The 22,871-nt window shown below is 34.8% G+C and overlaps 1 protein-coding gene across 1 annotated transcript in view; it reads right to left on the reverse strand.

The window, feature by feature from the left end:
* The window catches only part of FAP (fibroblast activation protein alpha), a 38,450-nt gene extending 15,987 nt beyond the window's left edge, over positions 1-22,463 (reverse strand). Inside the window, exons 1-17 of the mRNA XM_008933848.2 lie at positions 22,298-22,463; positions 21,946-22,030; positions 15,198-15,293; positions 13,185-13,279; positions 13,003-13,077; positions 12,760-12,812; positions 11,593-11,665; positions 9,815-9,935; positions 9,099-9,253; positions 7,917-8,020; positions 7,463-7,598; positions 4,679-4,723; positions 3,445-3,549; positions 3,284-3,354; positions 2,660-2,713; positions 2,218-2,342; positions 1,470-1,517 (exon numbers count right to left, since the gene is read on the reverse strand). Coding sequence (XP_008932096.2) covers positions 1,470-1,517; positions 2,218-2,342; positions 2,660-2,713; positions 3,284-3,354; positions 3,445-3,549; positions 4,679-4,723; positions 7,463-7,598; positions 7,917-8,020; positions 9,099-9,253; positions 9,815-9,935; positions 11,593-11,665; positions 12,760-12,812; positions 13,003-13,077; positions 13,185-13,279; positions 15,198-15,293; positions 21,946-22,030; positions 22,298-22,303 — 1,447 coding nt within the window. The 5' untranslated portion in view covers positions 22,304-22,463. The remainder of the gene's footprint in view (positions 1-1,469; positions 1,518-2,217; positions 2,343-2,659; positions 2,714-3,283; positions 3,355-3,444; positions 3,550-4,678; positions 4,724-7,462; positions 7,599-7,916; positions 8,021-9,098; positions 9,254-9,814; positions 9,936-11,592; positions 11,666-12,759; positions 12,813-13,002; positions 13,078-13,184; positions 13,280-15,197; positions 15,294-21,945; positions 22,031-22,297) is intronic.
* Between the last annotated feature and the right edge of the window lie 408 nt (positions 22,464-22,871).

Raw genomic sequence — 22,871 nt, forward strand, 5'->3', positions numbered from 1 at the left:
CTAAGACAAGCCTGAATTTGTTTTTATTCTTGAAGAATAATAGCACAGTTGAATGAGTCATCATGAAACCAGTAGTGAAAATGCATTACATGAAACTTTTCTCTCCTGCAGAGAGGTTAAGAAACACATAATTGTAGTTGGGCACTTAGCTGCATTTCATGCACTTCACAGTTTGATAAGGTAGTAGGGGCCCTTGATAAACAAGGTAATAATGAATCAGGGAAAACAGAGACCTATGAGAATAGGTTATATATGAAAAAATCCATGCATGAACTGTATTTAAACCTTTTGCAAAAGAAGTATCAGAACACAGTGTTTTTATAGCATAATTGCAATAGACATGTTAACCAATCTTTTCCATCTGCAAACATTTTTGAGTAGTTAAAAACTAAGATGTACCAACTGCTTTTGGAGTCTAAATATTATATTGCAATTAATTGATTTCTACCTGAAGCACCACAGATTAATTTAGCTTAACAATATTGTGGCATTTGTCTTCCTTATGTTTTCATGTCTTTATGTTTCTGGTCAGACATCACTCAGTTAATAGTGATCTGGGTTATCAATACAGGATGAACTGCAAGGACCATTACAACTACCAATTTGTTTCCAGTGATTATTGGGGAAGGAAGGAGAATGCTAAGTCACTGAAATTTTATACAGGATCATGCTAGTTTTTGTAACATTTCAGGGAGGGCTTTAAGAGGGCTTAACATTGAGGGCTTTAAGATGAAGATGAACTTTTAGAGAAAAAGAAGGGACAGAGACAGAAAATTCACTTCAGAGCAAATAATATTTTCATTGTTAGAAAGTTCCTCCTTGGCTTGGTTGCAAACAGTCCTCACTGACAGGCTACTTAAAGAATGAGGGCTCTGAATGTTTCTTGCTGAAGATTCCACTTTGCATCAATAATTACACCTTGTCTGAAGCAGTTTTTTGAACTGATCATCTGAAAGAACTTCTGCTCTTCCCTGACATCTCTACTGATGGCTAAAGCGCAAGTCACTGATCCAAATTCTAATTAGTACAGCACAATGGGTCAAACTCTAAATAGCACACCATTGCCTTTTGTATAAGGTAGTGTTGCCTCATGAAAGAAAGCAAGAAGTCTTTTGTTCATCCAAATATGAAAAGGAATAGTCTGTGAAGCACAGTATTTTCCACAAAGTTTGACTCAAAATTTGGTAGACAAAGAGTTGCTGATGTTCATTTTATCTATAATGGATAAACAGGGAAAACATCAGGATCCTATAAAAGTGATGGACTCAGGAATTAAAATAAAGGCATCAGTGTTTTCATTCATACTTGGATTTCACTAATTAACAAATTTAGAAGGATAATAGATATTTTAATATCAAATAAGATGAAAAATTCTTGATTACAAGCCTAAATATTGTATTATAGGATCTGCATAGTGAAGATCAAGGAGTATAACAATTGGTCAGAAATAGGCAGGATACTTGCAGTACCTCTATCACCGTGGTTCTCAAAAAGGGTAGAAATGGGAATCCCAGGACCTGTCATAAGAATCATAAGAAGGCACTTTACAGTTTGAAGCTGGAATTTGGTGATGTAGTGTATATTACATTAACATTGGTAACTGACAGGAGTTAAAGAGCTTAAATTGACACACAGATCTGAATCTTCTCTGCTGGGTAACCCACAAGTCCCTGCTCCACGATATACATAAGGTACTGTGCGTACAAAGGCTTGCATACATACAGGCATTGCTTAGCAAACATAATAGAAGGAACTTTAAATCCACTAACAAACTCTTCCACCCTAGAGATGAAGTGACATCTAGTTAATACCTGAGATGTGATTACATAAGGCAAATGCAGAATTAACAATGTGAAACATTCTTCTGAGAATATGTCACATCGTATTTGTGAAGGTGTGCGCCTTTCACATGGTGACGACCTTACTGACTGTTCTGTGCAGGAATGATTGAAAGGTGTTGTTATTTGCTACATTTGGTTCTCTGCTCAACAGAAATTCTAAGGAACTTTTCAGCTGATCAGTCAGTGCAGAATCAGAAGAACAGTAAACTTTATATGAAATACACAAAAGGGAAACCTTGGATACTTTTTTCTTTTTTTTTTTTAGATTGTGACCTCACTGTTCATACGTATTAACCACATAACTATAGTATTAACTACAGCACTGATAAATTTGAAAGAACAACTGATTATATATCCGCTTCCATGCTATACATACCATAACAGATCAAGGCATAATACTTAGAACGTTCACTGAATCTTGCTGTATAATACTGACATCTCTCTTTTCTTAAATTGCAAGTAATGCATTGTTTTCTTATAGGTTTACTTCCAATACTGATTCTAGGAGAAAAATAAAATAAATAGTTATTTTGCTACAGTTTACTTCACATGTGTCTGCATCACATTCTTGAATACAGGAATTGTACTTTCAGAACTGTTCAATTTAAAAATAAATGCTTGGTCTCTTTATTGATTTTTTTCCCAAGAGTGTATTTAAATCCTAGATGTTATTTCTCAATTCTCAGATATAATCTGAGATTTACTTACAATACTTGTGAAATTACATTTTAAACATATTGAAATTAAATTGTTTTATCAACAAATTCAGATATCTTCTATCAACCTACTATCATTAAGATAATGTTGATAACACTTACTTGTAAATATTCCTTCTTCCTGGATAGCCTTCAAATTCATTGCTTGAATAGAAACTGTAAATTCATTTATATGTTAATAAATAATCCACAAAGTTATGACCTATGAACCTGCAGCAAGATGAAAAGCCATCTTGGAAGTTAATTTAGACTTTTTGAGATTTCTGCATGCAATGCTTATATACTTTTTATTTTAATAAATCCTCACTCAATCTATGATTAGATGACACATAAGACATATAAATAGTTCTTTCTAATTCTCATGAGCTAATCATTCCAATTATGTAAGCTGTATCTATCTATACAGTAAGCTGAATGAGGCATCATAAAAAGACAAGTAACTGCAAATTGTGTAAGGATTAAACACATGAATAAATGAAGTATTTTTAAATATGTCTAAGAGAGGTGATTAAATAGAAAATTAAGGACAATTTGCAAAGAATCTCTCAGAAGTAAACCATGTTTGCAAACCTATGCAGTGCCTTTGTATACGAATTTGTAGTGGATGCATTCAGATAAAAACCAAATTATACCTAGTTATAACCTAACAAGCTAACAAATGGTGTTCAAATGATTGTGTTGCTTTTACTGACATCATTTACAGTCTGTTTTCTTCATGACACTTACATTGCATCATTTGTTACTCTGAAAATGTATATTGCCTCCCATTCTCCACTTGTAACTTGGATTGCATTCTCCTGTGTAGAAAAATATTTAAGTTACTGAATTTTGTAGCATTATTTCAGGAACTTACAGTAGATCAATGTAGAACACTTTGCTTGACTTACCATAGAGCCATTGATGTAGTGAATATGCTTATAACCATTTTTGTCACTAAAAATTTTGTAGTATGAACTGCTGTCTGATGTAAAATAAGGTGTAGAAACAAAGAACTGAAACAATGGAAGAAAAACAGTAGATGAGATGTAAATAAGACTGTCTGAGCTGTTTAACAGATTATAGTGCACATAATAAAATCAGTTCAAAGGGGACCTATGATATTCAATCTCCCAGTCATTATAGATTACAATTTCTAACCTGTCATGTCAAATTTCTTAAACTGATAATACAGATACCTCAAGCACCCCACAAATGTGGATTTATGCATATGTGTAATTTCTTTAGCTGTAATAAAAACCTGCCATGAGAATCTCAAGAGAAGTGGCAAAAAATGAAAAGGATGAAGTAAAATAACTAATCCTTGTAAATGTGTGCTCTTCATATTAAAACACGTCTCCTAAAGGACAGTGTACTGAAAATGAAGCTCACAGTTAAGTCCACTGCAAGACATTCAGGCACAGTGTGAGGTTCTGCACACTGGGTTCTGTTAACTTGCCCTGCCTGTAAACATAAGTAAACATAAGCAGTAGTACATATTCACAGTTGGACTATATGATTGTAAATACTGATCTCACGCTCTTAAAATTTCCTTGAAGGCTTGTTTTCACTGCAAGTTTCGAAAGGTATGTGTTTTGTCTCTACTGGGTGGAGAAAAACTTCTTTTGCTTAGAAGTAGATACAGAGAAGTATCACCTACCATTGCAAGTGGGGTGTCTTACCTTGAAGGCTCCCACCAGCTGAAGATGTGCAGCACTTGGCACTAAAACTGTTATGAATGGGCAGGTTTTACTCTTCAAGTACTATGATAGCCAATCTGATCCTTTGCCCTAGTGTCATCAGAGGAGTTTTACATCTATCCTTAGCCTCCAGGATGCTTCTAATAATTACATTGCACTATAAATCTACCTCTTTTCATGACTTCCCTCCCTTCAGTGCTGTGTCTGGTCAGTTGGTCTAAGATTTTCAAACGGAGGCAGAAATAGGTTTTTAAATTCAGAAAGCAGGTAGCCAGATACTACATCTAGCACAGTATTAAAAGTCTCAGTCCTACAGTGCAACAGGTTTAAGCAGTAGTGTTGTTATGACTCAGAAGGGTGCTTCATGTTTCAAAACACTGATGGGAAGATGCAGAAAGCCGTAGCTTTTCAGTGAATCAAACCAGAGTACAACAAGAAAACCTACTCCGCCTGCCCATCCTGTTTGACTCTCTTCTATGTGCTGCTGATTCTGAAAAACAAAATCAAATGTACAGTCTTTAAGAAGATTGAGTTTCTGGAGATTCAAAATCTTCAAATAAACAAATCTGTAGCCACCTGTAAAAGAGAATTTTAGAATACTTGCTGTAAAGTTGCAGGGACTTGAAGGCTGTCTGCAGTAAATATTCTTGTATTAATGTAATTATGTTAGTTAAACTATTTTTTTTAAACAGTTATCATCAGAGCTAAATAAAATCTAGAGTAATTACTTTAACCCTATCTTTTTGACTGAAAACAAGAATGAACAAATTCTTAATCTCATGAATTTTTCAGTAAAAAACCCAAATAAAATAATTTCAGGAATAATAATATTAAAAGTCTACTTCAGATTTTCAGCTGGTTCATATTTTCTTTCAGTTAAGAGCTGTGATGTTGATTTATAACAGTGGATGATGTGACTGCTGGGTACATCTTTTAAATGTAAACCTTAAAAAACTTAAAAATAAAAGCCAAATACTTAAACTAAAAGAACATAAAAATCTAGGGTCTCCAGATCTGGTGCTTAGCTTAGAGATAATAAAGGGCCTGATTTTACAAAATCTTGCAAATAATGCATTTATAAAGAAGAATAAGAAAAAAAATTGCAGGTACTTGTGCCTTAGAAGACTGTTTAGTACTTTGCAAGGGCTCTACTGAGCTATTAAATGAGAAGATAGATTTTATTTCTTTTTAAGATAAGAAAAATGGGATATCTTGTTTTATAGCTGCATCCTAACTTTATTTTCCTTTCTTTAAATTAAGACTCAGATCTTGATGACATAGTACATTAGGGATATATTTAACTTCTTTCATATGAGTAGTCTCCTCGATTTCTATGGGATTTTTCTGTATATTAAATTATTTACAGAATTTAATTAGAGAACTGGCATCTTTATAGGAAATCCCAATTTCACAAACACATGCCTAGCTTTTACTCACATGAATAGTTCTACTAAAGTAATATTTATTTCTACAGCCTATTCACATGAGCAGGAGTTGAACACGTGAACATTTCTGATGAATCTACACTTTAGGAACATCTTGTAGATTATATTTTGTTATTTTCAAGTACATAAATCTTAGCATGATTGTTGTACATTAGAAACTCAATGTAATCTGAATTCAACAAGAGAACTATTTTTGCCAAAGGAAATGTAGAGAGATATACTTTCTAATGGCAAATAGAGCTAATGCAGAACTCCCATCTGTTCACACTCCTTCGATTGGCCATTTGTGCAAACTTTAATGTGATAAAAGCATTGTATCACTGTATAAATATAGAATTATAGAAACGTCAGTAGTGACTCCATAAATAAGGTTTCATGGAGAAATGCAATTAAACAAGGATCATGAACACAGTCCTGCAAGATGTTAATTGGTCTGGTCTGGTTCCAGCAAAGCAATTAAGCACATGCTTAATTTTAAACACATAAACAGACCTATTGACATAAATAAAACTGGTTATGTGCTAAAAGTTAAGTTTGTGTTAAAGTACTTTGGTGGATTATAGTAGAGTCCTAGAACCCTTACACCTTTTTCTGTATGTTAAAATATGTAGTTATTAAAATATAGGTTACGTGAAGGCAAGATAGAGATTCAATGTTAATGTACTTATAAAGTGGAATGATTATGTAGGAAATACTTCAAATGTTGCATGAAATATGTATTTTTTCCTAATATATTATGATAGTTCTCTGTGGAAAACTACTTCAATGATTATGTTTTTGAAATAACAGGACCTAAACATCCCTTTAAATTTGCAACAATTATTGTATCACAGAGGAATAAACATTATTTTCAGCCTGAAAAGGCTGTGTCAATAAACTCTGAATTTACAATTTATCAGTTATATAGAACACTTTTATAAATATTCTTGCCTTTTATTTTCCATTAGTTCAAGGTTTCATCCTAATGCTAGTTTTTATAGGTGTTCTGTACCATCAACCCGAAGAACAAGACAAGCAAACACCATTAATACTAAAAGACAATAAAAGAGATTTCTATACTAGATTTACTGAAATTTAGAGTTGTCTTTCCTTTAGGATCTATATGAATTTATCAGTGTCTACACTCTTCAGGCTTTACAGAGCTCTGTTCTGCTTAGCAGAACATCATTTTCCTTCCAAACTGTCTAAATCATAAAATGATATATTTAAACAAAAGGTAGAGCTATTGTTGCAATTAGATTGAAGTTTTCTTTTAGATCTGTTTGTGTTTCTGAAAACTTGCTTGCTCTCTCCAAATGTAGACTTAATAAGAGAGAAGACTTTCTTCCTCCTGAAAAGCTCCCCTCTTTTAATCAGTATGTTCTTTCAACTAATTTAACATTAATCATAAAGGACATGATTTAGTCAGACTTAGCATCAAATTTCAACATGGTATAATTAGATTTTCTTTTAAAAGATGATACAGATCATGTATGGTTCCACTTTTGGATATGATGAAGCAAGGAGGAACTAAACAACAGTACTAAAAGCTTCTCAATAGCATTCTTCTGGGGTTTGTTGCTTTGGTTGTTATTTAAGCCTCCCCCAAAAAAATATTTTGGTGATTCAATTTCTTGTTGGAGTAAATAATATTTTTTCAGCCCTTCTCCAGCAATTAAAATATTGAAAAAAGGTATCACTACTAGTAAAAATGAATCTGATCAAATGCTGTAAAATGCAATTATGGCAGGGATTAGTAAATGCTAATTTCAGCAATTTTAAATTTATATTTCCAACTTTATTACCTCTGGACAGTCCCAAGTATTTGAACGTTCTTTGAAGTCACAAATGGCTAAGACTGAAAAGTTCTGGATTCTCTTTAGCCATTGCACACAGATTCGAGTATCTGTTACCCAAGTAAGCCAAGTAAAATAGTGATCACTAAAAAATAAAACCAGAAAGAAATGGTGGTTATTAAACAATAGGAATATAGCAGCATTGCTCCAGACTGAATACCCCATATTGTTCTGTGGAAGAAGCAAAGCTTCCATTGTTTTAGGGTATTTTTTTGTCCTTTATAACAATGTATCATATGGACAGCTAAATCGAAATACAGCGTTTCTAGTTAGCTTCTGATCCTTCTAGGAGATTAATATGGCAGTCCCCTGTTAGAAACAGAACAACTCAGAAGTTCAAGCATTTAAAACACATAGGCAAAAACTTTTTTAAAACAAAAAAACATACTTGAGGGCACACTACCTGGATGCTATGATTGTAGGAACTGGCACCTCCTTAGGATGAAACACTTCAGGGTAAGTAGTGTCTACAATAAACACTTTAACAGTAGGATTTTTAGCCCCAGCCTTCAAAGAAAATGTATCAGGTTATTCAAACCAGGCTCCGAACAATTCAGATCGAGGAAAATTACAACACTTTTTGCAAGAAAGTAGATATGTTACAAAATGCATATTCAGTTGAGTATAACAGGGCAAATGTGGTCCTATAAGATCTCAGAGTGACACTACAGCAGTAGTACATTACTTACTTTTGCATCATTTAATATATAAAGAAGAAAACCTTTTAAACAGTCAAATTTAGTGCCTTTCTACATGGAAAACGTGCTTGATGGGAACCAGTGTTCTGTTTGCAGTGTGGATCTTTGCAGCACACACTACACTTACTTTGGCATAAAACTACAGGAGTACATTCACATGATTGCAAGTGCTGTTTGATCCCAGCTGTTAAGTGGTTGCTTAAACTGATTTCATGGTTGGTTATTCATTGCATACATTATTAGTGTTTCAATTCTCCTCCATGTGTGGTCTAAACCATCCAGTTTTACCTTAGAGCTGTAACCCACCCAGCTGACAGGTGAGCAACTTCTTAAGACACATTAATATGATCCCTTCCAATCATATGAACATGACAAGAGTCAGCAGAGCTCTCTAACACATGCTGAAGAAATGCCAACCCAAAACTGTCTTGCCTTAGATCTGGCACTAGAAGGCAATTGAAATCCTAAGGCCCTTGAGATCAAAAAGCCCTATGAAGTATGCAAATAAACTGAAGCTGTCACAGCCTTTATTTAAAAAAAAAAACAAACTCATAATTTATTTACTGTAATGAAAAATAACAACTGCATACTTAGCACATCACAATAAATAAACTGAATTGAAAAAAACAAGGCTTGACTATGCAAACATGCACTTTTGCACAGGCTTTTTACTTGCATGAGTAATTCAATTTATTTCACTGATATTATATTTACAGTTTTGAATGTATGTACAGCTTTTCAGAACTTGGCCCAAGTTTGTTTTCTTTCATTTAAATCACAATGGATTTAACTACTGTAATACAATAATTTCTTAAGTACAGTTAATTTTATCATTTTCATAACTTATTTCTCAACAGAAAGGAAGTCAAAAGAATGATAAAACATACCTTTGGGTATGGGATAATTATTTTTCTAGGATATTGGTCCTCACCAAAATATGAATATTCAATAACTGGTATGTCAGAATCATTAAATTGTACATATGCTAAATATTTTCCACTTGGAGACCACCACAGTGCATATTTTGTTGCTAGCATCTCCTCTGAGGAAAAACAAATAAAATAATAGTTTATCATTATAATCTATCTTCTAATCTATTTTAGCATTCTACTCAGCAACCTAGACATGTAAAGACAGTTACAATAAATAAATAACATCAAACATACCGCAATACATCTTAATTCTGAGAAGCCTTAAGAACTCTCAAAACAGGCATACAGATCCTATTTAACCCACTTGGGGTTTTCTTGTGTCCATGTCTTCGGTTTTTTTTTTTTTTTAACTTTTTTGGATTCACTGAAGTGCCAAATTTCCACCAAAATTAAAACTCCCATTAAAGCTTAATTCACAGCCACTGCCTGTGCATCAGCAGGAAGCCAAATTTGTACAGTTCTGACACAGTTTCAGTAACAAAGACTCAGTAGTTTGATTACGCACTATGCATACAAAATTCAGCCATTGTACAGCAAATACAATAAGGAAATGGAGTAACCTAGGGCTCTAAAAAAGTATCATCACAGATATTTTGGAATGGATTGTGAGAACTGGGTAATCTAAACAAAGCATTTATCATGTTAGTTGTTGCCCTTCAAGATCTACTTACCTTCATAGACCCAATCAGGAATCCCATTAAATATTTCATTCTGTTTTCCATCACTAGTTATTTTAATTGGTGCCTCTCTTGGACTTTGTTTCAAATAGATATCATTCTGATATACATACACCTAAAGAAGAGAAAGTATTTCTTATGAGTGTAGTCAATTACAGGGGTTAGATTCCAATCTTCTGCAGTCAATGCTCTTACATTACACAAGGACAACCTAATGAATACAGAAAGGGAAATAAATGCTACACTAATGGCCCTTGCAAATTTCTCAAGGGTAGGTCAGCAAATAAATTATACATTGTGTGTGGAAAATCATGAAAAAAAATTAGAACCTTTGCAACTCATTCAAATTGCTGTTTTTTAAGAGACCCTCAAACTGTTTTGTGACTTTTTCTTCTTGTTCCACCAAAAGTAGAAGATAAAAACAAATACAAAGTGACTGAAAAGAAAATAATTGGACTTTTCCAAATCTGACAAAAGGCCTACGTGAAGTGAGAAGAGGCAAAAAAAGGCTTTACTCTGTCTGGGCTCGTTTGTTCTTTTCTAGTAAATCGGTTGCCCAAAGAGAGTTCTTGTAAGGAATGCTTATCTTGGATATCTCTAAATGCAGGTCTTGGATATCTCTAAATTTCAATCAAATGAATTGACATGGGGTTAAGAAACCGGCACCAGAAGCATCAGCCTCAGAAAATCCCGCCTTTTTAAGCTGTAAGCACTTGTTAGCAACATCACCATAACATTTTAACTACTTTGTGCTCCCAATGAAAAACAAAGCAATCCCTGAAACTCTTAGATACAATACAAGGAATCATAGAATGGTTTGGGTTAGAAGGAACCTTAAAGATCATCTAGTTCCGACCTCCCTTCCATGGGCAGGGATACCTTCCACTGTGCTGGGTTTCTCAAGGCCCCACCCAGCCTGGCCTTGAACAATTCCAGAGTATTTTATAAAAACATCACAGACTATTATTACTAGAAAGATAGGAAACTATCTTCACTGTGCTCTGTCTTCTGAATTCTTGATAAAGAAAATAACAATATTTAATGTGAGAGAACTAATACTCTGGTAGAACACGAAAAAAAATCCTAATAAGTTTTTCATTCATATTTATCCCCCTGGGCTAAATATTTAGCCTTGGGTATTTTTTGAAATGCTTGAAATCTTTTCTCTTGCATATATATTTTGTCAATAGTGGATAAGCAGCTTAAAAAAACACTATTATTGGGCTGATGCTTTGGAATCAAGAATAAAAAAAGTTTATAAACTTGTTACGAGATAGTTCTATTACAATTAATGAGAAATATACACTTGGCTATCAAGGAGCTATTAAAAAAAAAGAGAAAGCAACATTGTTGTAATAAGAATCTGGCAGCCATTTCCTAGACTAAAAATTTTAGAACAGATTTTAAATACTGCATGTCTAAAGCTCCATAATAAATTCATGTGTTATACAGTGTCAAAGGAAAATCTATCAGTTTTCAGACCTTGAAACTCCATTTAATCCTATATACAATTATTTTGGTCAATTCTTCATAAGAGACCAGTGAGCAAACTGAAACACATAACATAGCTGAGAGCATGGATTATCTTCTATTGAGACACAGACAAGTTAAATTTTAACAAGTTAAAACTTTTCTTTGTCATTCTTGCTCACAACCAAGATTAATAAACACGAGCCTGTCAAAAATATGGCCTAACAAAATAAAAACCGAAGGCAGACAAATGTCTTCTAACCACACAAAGCAAATTCATTCTAACAATTATCTTTACTAACCAATTTGTGTCCAACGGGTGACCAGGATATATACTGAATTTTATGTGGAAGCTGATTTTCTGTCACAAAACCACTAAAAAAAGGAAAGAAATTGAGATGGCTTTTCGTGCACAGTGCAAATGGATCATTATGCTGTACATTAATAAAAAATTCATGAATGGCTTTATTTTCTAACTGCTTATTGTTTCTCAAGCAATGCACAATTAAGGCAGGCAGAGACATGCAGGAACATGATGGTGTTCACGAATTCTGGCAAAGGCTTAAACTTAACCCTTTGAAAACTTATTCAACAGCCTAAGAAGCCAGCCTTATCTCTTTTCAAATGCTGCACATTTGAAGGAGTCATTTGCTCCACCTACAGTCTGCATTACAGTCTCAGCAAGTTATTGGGAAACGTGAGCTCAGGATACAGCATGCTGAGCCAAGCATTACAATGGCATTTACAGCATTTGTTAAGGATCACAAACCACATGCAGTACCTCTCCACTCACATTAGCCTGAAGCAACCTTTTCCTGTCACCTTGAGCCAACAGTTTCCTAAGAATGGTGCAGCTCAGGGCAGCCCCTGTTGCTCAGAACTAAGAAGCATTTGGTCACGCTGCTACTTATGGCATAAAAAGGTGACCAGGGCAGATGAGCACATGACCTCCTTTGGATTTGGGTGGAAAGAGGAGTGGTTTGGGGAAGGTCTTGGGAAAGAGGAAAAAAAAGAAGCTGTAAACTTTTGAGGAATGCAGGATGAACTGTCACAAGATCTCTGGAGCCCTAAGGGACATGTGAATATTTTAGGAAAGTTAAACACTGGATCAATGATAAAAAGAATGAATTAGCAGAAGGGCATGGAGACATCAGGTATGAGACTGAAATGGACTCAAGCAGCCAAGACAGGGTGGGTGAAAATTATGCCAAGAAGAAAAAAAATTAGAGCCTTGAGCAGTGAAAGTATTACGGCATGGAATATAAATCAATCCAGATACCTGGGTGAGTAAATGAAAAGAATGCATGATTTTCTTAGGGAATGTTTTTTTTAAGTGAATAAGTAACCTGATAGAGTCAGGCAAAAAGCAAAGCAGGGTGGTAGTCACTTTACTACAGTTTTTCAGCTTGCAAGCACAATACACTACAGTGTATTCACCATAGCCCTCTGTAAGAAATATCAGGCCTTACCCATATATGAGATCATAAATGTGGTATGATGCTGTATAAGAGTATCTCCACAGCTGCATAAATTAAGCAAGAAAACACTATTAGCTTGGAAAAAGATAATCTAATTACAAATAATCAGCTGCCTTCTCACAGCCTACCCCCATCTCAAGAAAGTACCAAAAAACATTTATCTATGGTAATCACAACCAAAAAAATACTTCATTAAATGAAATATTTCATTAAGAGATATAGTAAAGTTATTACCTTTGAATAATTGCTTTCCAGAGCTATGAAATACTGGTCTGATGACAACACATAATTTGAAGCATTAACTTGTTTCTGAAAGATTGAGAAGTAGATTAGGTTCTAGTCTCATTCACTTTTAAACTGGTACTTGAAATGCAACTCCACTTTTCTGCCTTTTTATTAATTAAAAAGGTACATACCATTGTTCTGTTAGTCATGATGGTAGTTGCATAATTCCTTTCAACATTGTAAAGAATAATATCATCTTCTGCAGATTGATGTAGATACTCATTATCTTTATAAACAAGACAAAATGTTTGTTACCTTCACAGAAGTTACTACAGAACAAAGCTGTTTATCAATGTGTTCATACTCCTTTTAATGAATAGATTTTGAGCAAATATCTTTTGGTATCTAGATAGAAAATGTTTTTCTTTTAATAAGGCCAAATACAGAGTTATCAAGAAACTGTCTTCAAGGTTCTTGACTACCTTCTCTAGATTATACTCTGCACGTAGGATCAGCTACTTAACTTTTTAAGTAAATTCCAGATTTTATTCTCAGCAATGTCTGATCAAGAATGCCAGCGATAGACCCAATAGAAGGTCAGTATCAAAATGTAAATGTTTTAAAGAAAATGTTCAATATCTTTCCTTATCATTTTACCAGAACATTCTCATTTGTATATTCCACAGACAACAGCAGTACCATGTAACTGACATTGTATAAGTGACACTGCCCTTACTTACTCACGCAAGTTCTACAAAGTGAGGGTTGAGGGTCAGTGGCCTTGACCAAGAATGGAATTTAACCCTACCTGTGCTCGAGACCTGAGCCATAGGTTGGTAGAGAATAAAGATCAGAATTTTAGTTTCAGATTGCTATTTTCACTTCTATAAACAGAGAGAAGGAATTACATACTTTGTGTAGTTAAAGAGCAAGACTAACAGTTTAAAAGCAGCTTGAAACCTTGTGTGAGGTGCTCATTTTTAGGAAATTAGATCACCCTTGGATCTTTTGAGCACACTTCTGTGATTCGTGTAATAGCATTTGTGCTAATCTCAGACACCCTTAGGATGAAATATTCAATTTTAACTCCTTGTTTCAGAAGAGAAGTAGACATATGGAATGCTGTAGGCATGACTATCTATGGAATCTATGGCATGACTTTTGTGTGAGCTTTGTGACTGTTGAAAGCTAAGTCTAAGTGAGAAAGCTATAAAGAGGGAAGAAGAATATTAGGTTTAAGTGATAGGCAGCCTACATCCTTCAGACATTCAGATATAATTCTAACAAATTGTGACCTAATTTTTAAATCATACAAGTCATATCAACATACTTCAAATTGTTAATTGTAAAATTTTAACTGCTGCTAGCAATGTCCTATAAGGTTTCATTTCAGTTCTAAAATTGTGGGATAAAACCAGCTTGGTAAGAATCCAAGTGAATGGGCACTACATTTCTTGCTCTAGGCAGAGAACAGTAACTGCTTGAGGCAGCTCATCGATAGGAGTGATAGTGATGTGTGTGCTTGAAGGCAAACCAGTCCAGCTCCAGCCTTTCCATGCTGCTGCAATTCAATGATAACAAAACCGGTATTTCCGACACACACAGTCACATTTATCAGCAGCAATTAACTTCATGTCTTTGCCCTCTACCGTAAGGAACTTAGAAACTCAGCTTTGTTTTCAATGCAATGCCCTGGAACTCAGGAATTTCAGAACTGAATGTATCTCATTCCTTAAATGAGATAAGAACAGTTGGGCTCATTGCAGAGCCAGGTACTACTGAAAACAAGGAACAGGGCCTGTAAGACAGAATACCTCAATCATTACAAATGGTAAGTGAAAAAATGCTGTGAAAAACATAAAAAGGAGATTGTTTAAGGAATGACTGACACGTTGACATATTTCTTTCACTTGCTGCAATGAACATGACAGTAAAAGAAATAAAACATTGAAGGCCTCTGTAAAATTATAGTTTATACTTGACTCAAACATGTCTGTTGAAACATTGAATACCTGGATTTTCTAGAATGACTGACAGAATAGTAAATTTCAACCGTAAGTTTTGACTAGCACATGGTTTAATTTCATAGTTAGGATTCATTCACAGTAAAGCTGGAGGAAAAATACATTTCTCAGTCTGTGTAAACCAGTCTGGAAATATATATTAGAAAGTCTTATCTATGTTTGAGAAAAGATTATGCTTACCTGACACCCAATATGGAAAAAATGTTTTATATTGGAAGTTTCCACTCAAATAATCCTCCAGTGTAAGAGCTCTGGGACCATCATCTGAGTTGACAACTAAGAATAAGACAGAAAGTTTCTGTTAATGGAAAATGGGAAAAAAAAAAAAAAGAAAAAGAAATAATTACTAGTCCAGTATTTCCTCTTTTCTATATTTAGTACCATGGAACAGTGAGGATACCATAATCCTGGAAACATACAAAGAATAAGCACAGCAGAAAGGAAAGTTCTCTGTTACTGTTCTGATAAGGTCCTTTAGCCTCTGAAGGATTCAATTTTAGGAATACAAAATTAGAAACGAGTCAAACTGATTTATTTCACCCAGTCATTTATTCAGTCAAACACATTTATTTGTAGACCCTGTGAGTCCAAAAAAACCAACCCTTTTTCACACAAATGACAAATTAAAGGTTTTGTTTTTTTTTTTTCTTTCCCCTTAAAGCATGAGTTTCACAAACTTGTAAAAACAACTATTTTAATCGGAACCTGCACATGTTCAGCAGATGGTCAAACAACAGGATGTGCCTACAAACCTTTACTGCTAAATCTCATAAATGCCTCATCAGCCATTGTTAGAGGATGGAGATAAAGCTTGCAAAATAATCCCCATCTACATATATTTCTCAGTACCCACATGAAAAAATCAATGTAGGTATGCAGGCAAAAATAATGTGAAGAAGTAATGAATGAATGAACCCAAATTTGAACTTTTTATTTAATGCTGCAAAAGAAAATTGACAATGATTCTGGAGAGAAGAAAAGTACTCAGATTTTTGATTTCTAAGCAGGTCAGATAACTGCATTAAAATAATGCACAAAATTGTGACTGGTTTTGTGGTTTGGTCTATGTTTCTTCCCAAAACTAAAAACCTTAAGATAGGGCAGATTTTAAAACAAAATTCAAGGACAATCAACTGGATGAGGATTATCCTGTGCAGTTCCTGTGCAGAACCTATGCAGTTTCCAAGAGTGAGAGTAGACAAAATACTTAATCCTCAAAAGACACAGGAACTTTTCTGATAAAGGCCAGTTTTTAAAGTTCAGCAGCATAATAATGGCAGCTTTCAAGTCTAGGCATTCTGTATGGGCTTTTTTTCTCCTTTAAATTCAAGGGCACTTTTGCCAAGGTCTTCAGAGGTAGTGGGGATGTCACACACCAGCTTAGTAGATCTCTGCCACTTCCCCTGTTTGTTCCATCAGAGCTCTCAGATGACAGTCAGATAATCAAGATGACTCGCTGCCCTCGGGTTTCATATCATGCTCCATCAATTGCTCATTACAGCTGCCCCCTCTGTTAAGATCACACTGACTTCCTGGGAAATGTTTCTTCATATTATCTTCTATGGTACTTTGTAATGATAATACATATTTTTTTCTGCTAAGTGACTATTACTTACTGTAGAATACACATGTCAGGTTGACTGTTGACACAAGCCTTGCCTGCACTAATGAAGAAGAAAGCTGTCACAAGAAATAAAACTGAATGCCAATCCATAGGAAAAAACCTATCCATATAAACTCTGAGCTAGCAATATGTCCAGAAAATATCCCAAGAAGGTCAAAATGAAGTTAATTCCGCTTGCTAATACCATGACTGTATATTAGAGATCTTTGATACACTAATGATAAACATAGAAGATGGCAGACTCTTAAAAAATGCACAGAAAATAATTCCAAAGAAGAACCCAATTCTATTTATATTGAGTGATGATTAATTATCACTATCTTTCAGTTTATATTCTCTAAGTGAATAAGCTTATTAGCAAAAGAAATCTCCTGTTAAGATCTGTTTCCAAGGTTGTGTGTATAGGAGGCTTAAATTTGCAGTCCTTCTTCATACCTTAATCTGGTAAAATTTCCTTGTTCCTTCTCTCAGTTTAAGAGGATTTTGCACTATAAAGACAAGCAATAACACACATTTGTCATCACTGGTCTAATTTTCACAGCTCTAATTTAAACCTTCACTCTGTTAGCTATCTCACCCTTACATACTTAATATTCTGTGATGATTTATTATGACTACTAATCATTTTCAAAATGTGTCCACTCAGCTCTGAATTTCTACCACTGGACTGCAAAAAAATCCAAACACAACTATTTCTCACTTGAGCACTTATAATTTTGAATGCTGGTTTCTAGGCAACAGAAGATATCAGTAGCATCTTTAATATAGTTTCCTACAATTGTTGCCGATTCCTTCTTCTGTAATTAAAGACTTGTTCAATAACAGTACCCAAAATCTCTGCTCACAAAACAGATGCTAACATGAAAAGTACTTTACATGTCTGCAACACTCTATAGACATTAAATTGGATGGCTGCTGGCAGGCTTGGTAAATTCTTTCATTGTGGTTTGTTTCTCTATAAAATAACAAAGATGAAAAAAGATGCCCAGGGACAAATAGGAAGCAAAAAGGAGAGCCAACCACTACAGAAATGAAAGCTCACCAAATTTCAGCTTTGCTCGCTTCCCTTCACCACCCTGCTGTCTCAGTTTTAATCCTTTGTCGTCCATTTGCTCTCATTTACAAAGTGCAGCTCTGTATTTTTCTGTGCACTCAACTGGTTGTTTTGCTTCACAGTGTAACTTGCTTTATATATTCAATGATCATAATTACTCACTCTTGCATTTGAATGTATTTGACTTACATATATAACTGTGATGATAAAAGTATGTAAACATCTAATAATTGCCACTGGCTTTATGCAGATAACTTTACTTTTCAGTTCATCGTCATGAGAGAGCTTAATAAAAAACAGAAAGCAAAACTTTCAATTATATTAAACTCACATTAACTTTATGCACACCAATCCATCACTGTGAAATTCTGTTTGTATTATGAGGATTATTCCATTTCAAAGACTGGATGTGGGTAAACCAGCACAACCCTTGTTTTAGATTTCAAATGCCTACTGGCTTATTCCACAACATGTTCTAATGTGCATCCGAATAAATTGTGTCTACTCCTGCCAAATTAAAGCAAGTGTACATAATAATCTGAAAGTATTCTTGTTTCTGTATATGTTATTTTTATATATGTAGTTACATACATGTATTTTATATGTATTTAACATATATGTATTTTTATATGTATTTTTTTAGCATTCACTGCCAAACATCAATTAGAGGACTAGCCGAAAGAAAACTGGTCAGCATGGTATTACAGTCATCATACTTTTTTTCTAAGCATAGACTTGGAGAGGTGAGATTGTTGGGATAACCCCTTTTAAATTAGTCCTAAACTAGAGATTTTATTCTGCCACCAGCATGTGAATAAGCACAGAAAATTAACAGAGCCTGTTTAGATTAAGCACTTAATTCTAGTCTAAGAATCAAAGTAATGTAGAGTTTCTTCAAAGCACTAGTTAGATTTTGGAAGAAAAGGCCCACCCAGTGCCTCCTAGGAGTATTGTCACATACTACAGTGAGTGCAAGTACAGTAGACTGAAATCTGTTAAAGTGCTAACTCATCTTAATACTGGTTTTTATTACTCTGTTCTAATACCCTATAGCTCTATGCCACCAGTGTGCAGATCACTGTAGCAAGGTTTACACTGTTATATCCGAACCTGAACTTGTTGCTAAGACTGAATCACCAGAGCGGTGGAGGCACTCTGTCATGGTAATCTATTGATTTTCAATTGCAAGAAACTTCAGCAACTGCAGAGAGTTTATTAACTCTGATTTTAACATGCTAACTTTGACAGACAGCCAAGAAGATGAGATTTTCTCTTTAACTTTATTTCTGTCTTCAGTCAAATATCCAGGCATTTTCAACTAAATATCCAGGCGTTTTCAATTAGAAAGCAGCAACTAACAGCACCACCTCCAGCTGGTGCCAGCAACTGAATTCCTGGCGGGAAGTACTTTTCTTCCCTTCCACAATGATGGACACAACCTGGTTTGACTTGGCATCAGAACACAGGGAGGTATTAATTGAATCAGAAAATGGATTTGGCTGATGTGTAGCAAAGAACAATACCACTTCCTAAGAACTGGCTGCTCACCCCTTCCTGGCTGAGAGGAATGCCCTATCACCTCATCTGAGATGTCGGAGAATGAGGGACTTGGTCTCAGGCCTAGGCCAACCATACACTGGGAACAGAAACAGACAGACATGATTCTGGATATTCATTAAAAATAGCAAAAGAGAAGATTAATTTGGAGCCTAAGCAATGCATTGTTGATTGTAACTCTGCCTGTGGTTCTGCTATAGCTTTTCCACTGCAAACTGATATTTTTTTCCTGTTTATGCTGCAGAAGAACAGGACTAGGTACACCAGTATACAGGTGAAAAGAACCTTTCCGAACTATTGGGGTTTGGTGATCATAGCTGGATTACCATAGTCAGGTAAATCACACCACATGTACTCAAAGACACATCAAAAAATGGTCAGTAATTTCTTAGGCACAGAGGCCAATTGCTATACTGAGATTGCCCACCTTGCTCTTCTGAGGCCCACAGAAATTGTGCAATAACTGCAAGTATTTCCCTCTTAATATCCTCTCCAAACAGAAAACTTTTTTCCAGTATAACTTTTGAGAATTTTTGACATTTTTATACTCTTGCATGTTTAAGCCAAAACCAGGTATCACATTTTGAGAAGTTTGAAGAACATGAAATAACTAGAAATTTTGCAGACAAAATCATAACTCAATACTTCCAGTTCTTTTAGAATTATAAATGACATTTTCCTTTGCTTATTTCTTAAGAAGAAATTTATTTGTTCTGTGTCTATACACTTCTCATATGCAAGTAATTGTCTTCCTAGATTGCCACATCCTTTCAGTTAAGTAGTGGTAAAGGTGGAATGTACAAACAACATTCCATCTATGTAGCCATTTCCTGTCTGTCTTCAACTTGCAAAATTTGTAACTGTAAAATTAATTTATATTTCTTCTATTTACAGCTGATCAGTAGACAACTAACATTCAAAAAGGCCGAGGCATTCAAACAGATAACTGTAGCACTTACAGTTCCACCTGAGAATAAGAAGCCATAATGTGACACGCACAATATAATTGTGCATTCAACACAATTGTCTAAAGTGTGTCAACAATTGTCTAAAATGCTCCTTCAAAAGCATTCTGTGAAGTATGATAATTTCTTTATCATCCTATGTGAAGTAAGAAAATTTCTTTATTATCCTTATTAGCTAAACGTGATGTTTAATATGACTGGTTACTAAGTCACTATTCCAAGAAACTATAGAGATGACAAGAGTTCTTCATAATTGCTCAAGTACTGAAGAGGCCAGTGAGCTGTATTTGATAACTTCAGAAGGGAAAAATAAATTCACTTCCTCCTACAGTACCATCCATCATCTTCAGCAACTTCTTCAGGCTGCCAAACTGATCCTTGGTCTCCAGGCTCTTTGTTTCCTCACTATTCTTTTTTTGTTTAAATCTCATAAAAATATTCTGCCCTCCCTGTCTTAACATGCAGGCTTGGTATGGGTTAGTCTGACCCCATACGATACATCTACCTAGTAGTGAAAACTCAGATTTTGCCATGCTCAAGCTAGCCAAAAAATCTGACACCCCACCACTGATAGTCAAAGTCCAAACTATCACTGTGAGGTGGTTATGTCTCACAGAACTGCATACCACCTTGGTATAATCCATCCTCACGTTCACGTGCCGCACAGCAGCATCATCCTTCAGCATCATGCTTCAGAAACCTCCAACACTTCTCTCAACAAAACAACCCCTGATAACCATATTTCACAGAAATATCAGGTAGGAAGGAGATTTCACCTTAGACAAAACCTGCATATTAAATATAGGACTTAACTTTCACAAGATTAAGCAGATGGTTGATTTAATAACATTTAGTTGTAAATACAAAACCAATTTCCTTATCTCAGTCACCCTGCCCACACATGAACAGAGAATAATAATAGAAATAAAACTCTTTAAATAGATACTCTCAGTCAAATACAACCTTTTTATTACAATGTTAATTATTTCAGAGGCATTCAATTAATCTGCTATAGTGAAAGGGCCATGTAAATACTTGTATTGCTCCTAATCCCCCTCTCATAGAAAAAATTACCATCAAGTTAGTGCCACTCATGCTCAAAATTTCAAACCTCACTTACTTCAGACTTCACCAGAGGACTCAGCAGATCACACTGGGTTGATTTAGATACAGCTGGCATAATAATACTAGAGCAAACTATCCATCCATATTTTATACAATGCTGACTTTAATTTTCAAATACAATCCTGAATATATTCACAAATAATTTATCATACCCCACCTACAACAAAATGTTTAACTTGTAATTGGATGCAGAACTTCTGTAATTATTACACAACCATTTAAAACCAAATACAAACTCACCAAGCTAAAGAAAATTACTAACAGTTTGTGAGAATCTCCTAACTCCTAACAGAGAAAATTACATAATATGAGGAGATCTGAGAATTATTTTTGCAGTCCTGACTAAGAACACTATACATCATGCACAATAAAGTTAATTTCGGTGCTTTTCACTTCAAAGAGTTCCTTGTTTCAACATCTGCTGGCATTTCAATTTCACCTTCAGGATATTTCAGCTGTCAGTACATTTCTGTAAAGTGATAAAGCTGGAACAATTCTGACAGGACAATCCTAAAGATGATTTGATGAACTTTCATGAACTTTAGAAGTCACAGTAGCTAAACATACTGTGTTTTACACTACATTAGATTAGAAATGCCTTACCTCTTGATGGAAGCAGTATAATACACATAAGTAATAAGGAAAGCAAAAGGCATATAACCACACCAAATATGATTTTTAGCCGGGTCTGCAGAACAGAAAAAAAAAAATTACATTTCTAATATTGCCTGAAGCATACTTCTATGGCTGGCAAATTAAATCCTCCCACTCTCTAACTGCTGTAATCCATCCAAGTAAAAAGCAAAAACGTCCCTGCAGCACATATGAAAAAACTTCCCTTTCCTTTTTCTTTAAAACAAACATTTTCATATCAGAGCCTGGCCTTGTGTAACAGCTGACAGTTTAAAACAAAAGATGTAAATGTTATCAGAAGTTGAATTCAGAGCATACAGACCTTCATTTTCCTGCCGTATTCTTAAAGAATGTAAATTCTCTCTTCTGGGTGTTGGTCAGCAGATCTAGGAGACGAGTTTGAAAAGGCAGTGTCTGTTTTCACAGTTGGAGGCCAAACCTCTGGCAGACTTTTTTTTCCTACATACTTCTGAAAACTGTGCCAAATTTCAAAGGGTTTCCATAAAATTAAAAACACACTTCTGGGGAAGTTCTTGGACCAGAAATGGACAGTGGGTGGCTATAGGGGTGGTGATTATGTACTTCCCATCAATGTGAGCTGTAACCAACATCTGCTTACACTAACTTGAGGTTTTATGACTCATCAGATGCTTGACATGCACTGTTTTTCTCTGAAAAGTTTCTGCTGTATTTTTTGGCAATCTTCACATTCTCAGGACATAGCCATGACCTTATTTCTGCTCTCTACAGAGAAATTAAAATAGAATTCTATAGCTTGTTTATATGTAATTCACATATGTTTACTTTCTGAAATAAATTATAGTGCAAGAATGCAAATCAAGCAGCAGAAACGGATACTGTTAATGTCTTCCACATGTGAGGAGAATTACTGTTTT

Source organism: Manacus vitellinus, unplaced genomic scaffold (genome assembly GCF_001715985.3).
Source record: "Manacus vitellinus isolate BGI_N305 unplaced genomic scaffold, ASM171598v3 scaffold_22_pilon, whole genome shotgun sequence".
NCBI classification, from domain to species: domain Eukaryota; kingdom Metazoa; phylum Chordata; class Aves; order Passeriformes; family Pipridae; genus Manacus; species Manacus vitellinus.